The sequence below is a fragment of the Neophocaena asiaeorientalis genome, unplaced genomic scaffold (assembly GCF_003031525.2).
Source record: "Neophocaena asiaeorientalis asiaeorientalis breed wild unplaced genomic scaffold, Neophocaena_asiaeorientalis_V1.1 scaffold399, whole genome shotgun sequence".
Lineage (NCBI taxonomy): Eukaryota > Metazoa > Chordata > Mammalia > Artiodactyla > Phocoenidae > Neophocaena > Neophocaena asiaeorientalis.
The window spans coordinates 3,864,078-3,867,939 of NW_020173964.1; the positions used below are offsets into that span (position 1 = coordinate 3,864,078).

A 3,862-nucleotide genomic window follows, 5' to 3' on the forward strand; every position below is an offset into this window, starting at 1 on the left:
CGGCTACAGCCTCTGAGCTGGAACCTTCGTCCCCTCCGCAGAGCCCCGTGCACTCTATTTGGGTTTGTTTGCTACTGTCTCCCCACAAAGCAGCACTCTTACCTACTCAGCCCCTCCCTCCCTGGTGAGCCAGCCAGTTCACCGTGTCTTTCCTATCTGCCATTTCCGAGGGGGTAGAGGCACGACCTACAGCCGCTGACCCTAAGACCATTTCAGCGGCACTTCTTGGCGGGGCCAGTACGACCCGGGTGTCACCCCGAATCTGGGGGACTGCAGATTTAAAAATAGTGCATGTGCACGTGACCGGCATGGAGGAGCTGAGGGTGGCGGAGTTCCTGGCACTCAGGCAAAATATTAACGTACACGATTCCCCCCACCTCTCCAAAAAAAAAAAAACAAAACAAAAACAAAAAAACAAAAGGAGGCGAATTTTCCACCTACCATCTTGCAATCGTCCAGGGCTCGTTGGGTTTTGTGGGCGCTCTCGGAGCCGCTGCCCCTGCGCTCCCAATCCCGGCTCTGCAGCGGGGGCTTGCTGATCTGGAAGATTGAGGAGCGGGTGGACCGGCTGGGGCGCTTTTTGCGCCCATTCGGTGCAGAACTCATGCATACACATCCACCAAGCCGAAGCCGCTGGTGCAGTGCGCCCCGGCGCGGGCGGCCAGGTAGTTGCCCTACGCGCCGCCGCCAAGCAGCCGGAGCCGGGACCCGAGGCGCGGCGCTCACAGGCTTGGGACTGGCTGCGCGGGTGGGTAACCTTCAGCTTGAAGGAGAGCCGGGGAAGCGCTGGCTGTGCCGTGCAGCATCGCTTCCACTAGCAGCGAGGAAGGAGCTCGGTCAAGTTCTGCTCAGCAGCACTGCCGGCCCTGTCCCGGGAGCTGGACGCTGGCGCGGGCTCGCACTGCCTTCCGCTCGGCATGGATCGCAAGGCTGGGCGAGAAGGAACACGCCGCCCGGCGGTTCCTAGTTTCCATTCAGATGGGTGAGCAGCTTTCAAAGCCTGCGCTGCCAGGTGGAGGGGAGGGCGGGCAGGGGGAGATTGTCGCTCTAGCTTCGGGTGTCTTCCCGCAGCGGCGCTCCGTTCGTCTATCTCCTCCCTCCCCCGTCACCAGGCCTGGAAGGGCTGGCAGTCCCCGAAGCAGGCTGTTGGTCGTTGTCTTGATTCCTCGTCTCCACGGGGCTCATCTGTTTGAGGATCCCTAATGAATCCGTGGCGGGACTGGCAGACGCAGGGAATCGGTCCGGCTGACGTTGTTCGCGGCCCCGCACATTGATAGGACAGGAATACTAATGTGATCCGTCCATACAACCCCCTTCCCCCTCCAGGGTTTATGCACTTATCCAATCAAATCCCCGGGAACATCAATTGCAATATTACTTCATCTGCTCTATTATTAGAAACGAAAAGTGTCATCAGAGTGGAGCACATTGCCACATGCTGGGACATAAACACGGATTTCAGATCAACCAGTGTGAGCTTGAGGCCCTCACCTTCCAACACATTCCGGGGCCACAGATTAGTAAAGCCCAACGAGGAGGGAGTGAGGTTTTTGCCTCAGAAGGAAGATCTCTTGATAACCGTTTTTAAAAATAGCTCTGTTTCCGGGAGTTTTGTTGTGGTGTTTTTGTTTTTGTCTATGTTCACCATGTGCGGGGAGAGAAACCTGCAGCAGTGGGAGCAGAACGCAAGAGGGCTTCAGTCAAACTGGTCCTCAACCCATCCCATCCCATCTTAACGAGTCAAGCTCCTGGTCTTCCATTCCAGAATCTCAGCTGGGTCTCAGGACCCAGCTCTGAGAGTTTCCCAATAGAGATTTGAACAAATAAGAGCCAACAGGCCTCCCTGGACACTCAAAATGACTCAACTCTCCTTTATGGGACATCAGTGACCCAGAAGCCAATGGAGGTGGCCCAGGATAGTAGGGAAGATGACTGTGTGAAAGGGGGCCCTGGGGGGTGAGTTCCTTGGCCATTTAAGTTCACCCTTACCATTGGCATCCTAAGATTCTTCTGGAAGGAAGAGAGGTAGCATGGGCATTCAACTCCAGTGCTCTGAGAATGCTTGTTCCCATGAATGGTTTGTTTGGAGGGGACAGGTAAAGAAGTCTGCCACAGGGGAACTACTTATGTGTTGCAGAGCCTAATGAAGAACAAAAAGGAGGTTTCTGGTCAATCTCTTAAGGGGTTATAGAGAGTACACAGAGAGGGAGAGCCAGAAATAGCCAGAAAGGCTAACACCCTAAGGAGACATTTCCAGAAAGTTTTTACAAGGCAGGTGAATATAATGGGGTAGTATAATAAGAAAGATATTTTGGTCTTTGTCCTCAGTTCCTGGCACAGAGCTCCTAAATCCCTTGTAATTTCCCTAGTGATAAGGGTGATAGGAACCCCTTGTCACCAGAAAGACCAAGCCTTGATTGGGCATTTGGAACTTTCAGCCCCCCCCCCCCCCCAACTTCCTCAGAAGGGAGAGAGGCTGGAGACTGATTTAATCATGAATAGCCAATAGTGTGACCAATCATGCCTACATAATGAAACCTCCATAAAAACCCCTAAACAATGGGGTTCAGGGAGCTTCTGGGTTGGTGAAGACATAGGTTTGCTGGGAGGTTGGCATACTCAGAGAGGGGGCATGGCATCTCCCCCTCCCCCCTCCCATACCCTACGCATCTCTTTCTGAGTCGTATTCTTTATAATAAGCTGGTAAGTAAAGTGCTTTCCCAAGTGCTGTGAATCATGCTACCAAATTACCAAATCTGAGAGGCATTTGTGGGAACCCCCGAATTTGTAGCCAAGTTGAACGGAAGTATAGGTAATCTGGGGACTTTATACTTGTGACTGGTCTCTGCAGTGAGGGCAGATTTGTGGGTCTGAGCCCTTAAACATGTGGGGACTGACGCTAACTCCAGGTATTGAGTTGTAGGACACCCAGTTGGTGTTGGAGAGTTGGAGAAATAGTGTTGAAAAAGATACCATGTATTTGGTTGGGGAGGAAAAAACCCTAACCAGGGGATATCTGAATGGATATTCAGCTGCATTTTCATAGTGCTTCACAAAAGATTGAGTCAGTTTTCCCTAAGGACGAGTGGGGGAGAGAAGCATCAGCTCCCACCCCAGACCTTGATGTGCTATTATCCTCCAGGTGTTTAGATGGTAGGGAGACCAGGGTGAAGGGCTCTTCTGTTGGCTGAGTCTCCCCAAATGTAGGAAGATAAGGAGGTTAACTCTTAACCAACTCTGACTGTTCCTTTTTCCCTCAGTCTCAATTTCTCTCTACCTCATGTGTGTAGGGAGGAGAGGTCGAAGAACACATCAGGTGGTTTGGTGAAATTTTCTGAGATTTGGTGAGTGGTTGGGATGCTGAGGGAAGGTATAGGGAGGCGAAGGAAGGATGGATAATACTCATTTGTAAATTAAGTCTTGTGATATAGACCCTTGTGTTACCACTAACTACCTCTCTCCCCACTACCAAACTTAAAAGTCTGCTCTAACCCAAGGTTCATGGTGCTTTGGAAAATTAAAGGAAAAGGGACTGCATTTTACATGTGTGTGGACCTAGGATAGAGAAAACAGGACACTGGAGGTGAGTCTTCTGGAACTCTTTTGTCACCACTCTGCTGTTTCATCTCCTGTCCCTGCAGGGAAATACTGCCACCAGATTTGAGCGTCTCCAAGCTCCTTAGTAGTGGGTTTCTACTTCAGCTACAGCCATCTGGTTTCTACTCCCCGCTTCTTCTGCCTAGAGACCATTTCAACAACTTAAAAGAAAAAAATGCAACACAATTGCACTGCTCTGTTTCTATGCCATATTTCTTGCAGTAGGTGGAGGGTGGGGGAGGGAATAAATGGATCAGACTCAAGG

At 51.4% G+C, this 3,862-nt stretch overlaps 1 protein-coding gene across 1 annotated transcript in view; it reads right to left on the minus strand.

Moving 5' to 3' along the window:
* RGS7BP (regulator of G protein signaling 7 binding protein) overlaps nt 1-1,291 on the minus strand; it is a 114,728-nt gene extending 113,437 nt beyond the window's left edge. The window contains exon 1 of the mRNA XM_024753087.1: nt 442-1,291. Coding sequence (XP_024608855.1) covers nt 442-606 — 165 coding nt within the window. The 5' untranslated portion in view covers nt 607-1,291. The remainder of the gene's footprint in view (nt 1-441) is intronic.
* Between the last annotated feature and the right edge of the window lie 2,571 nt (nt 1,292-3,862).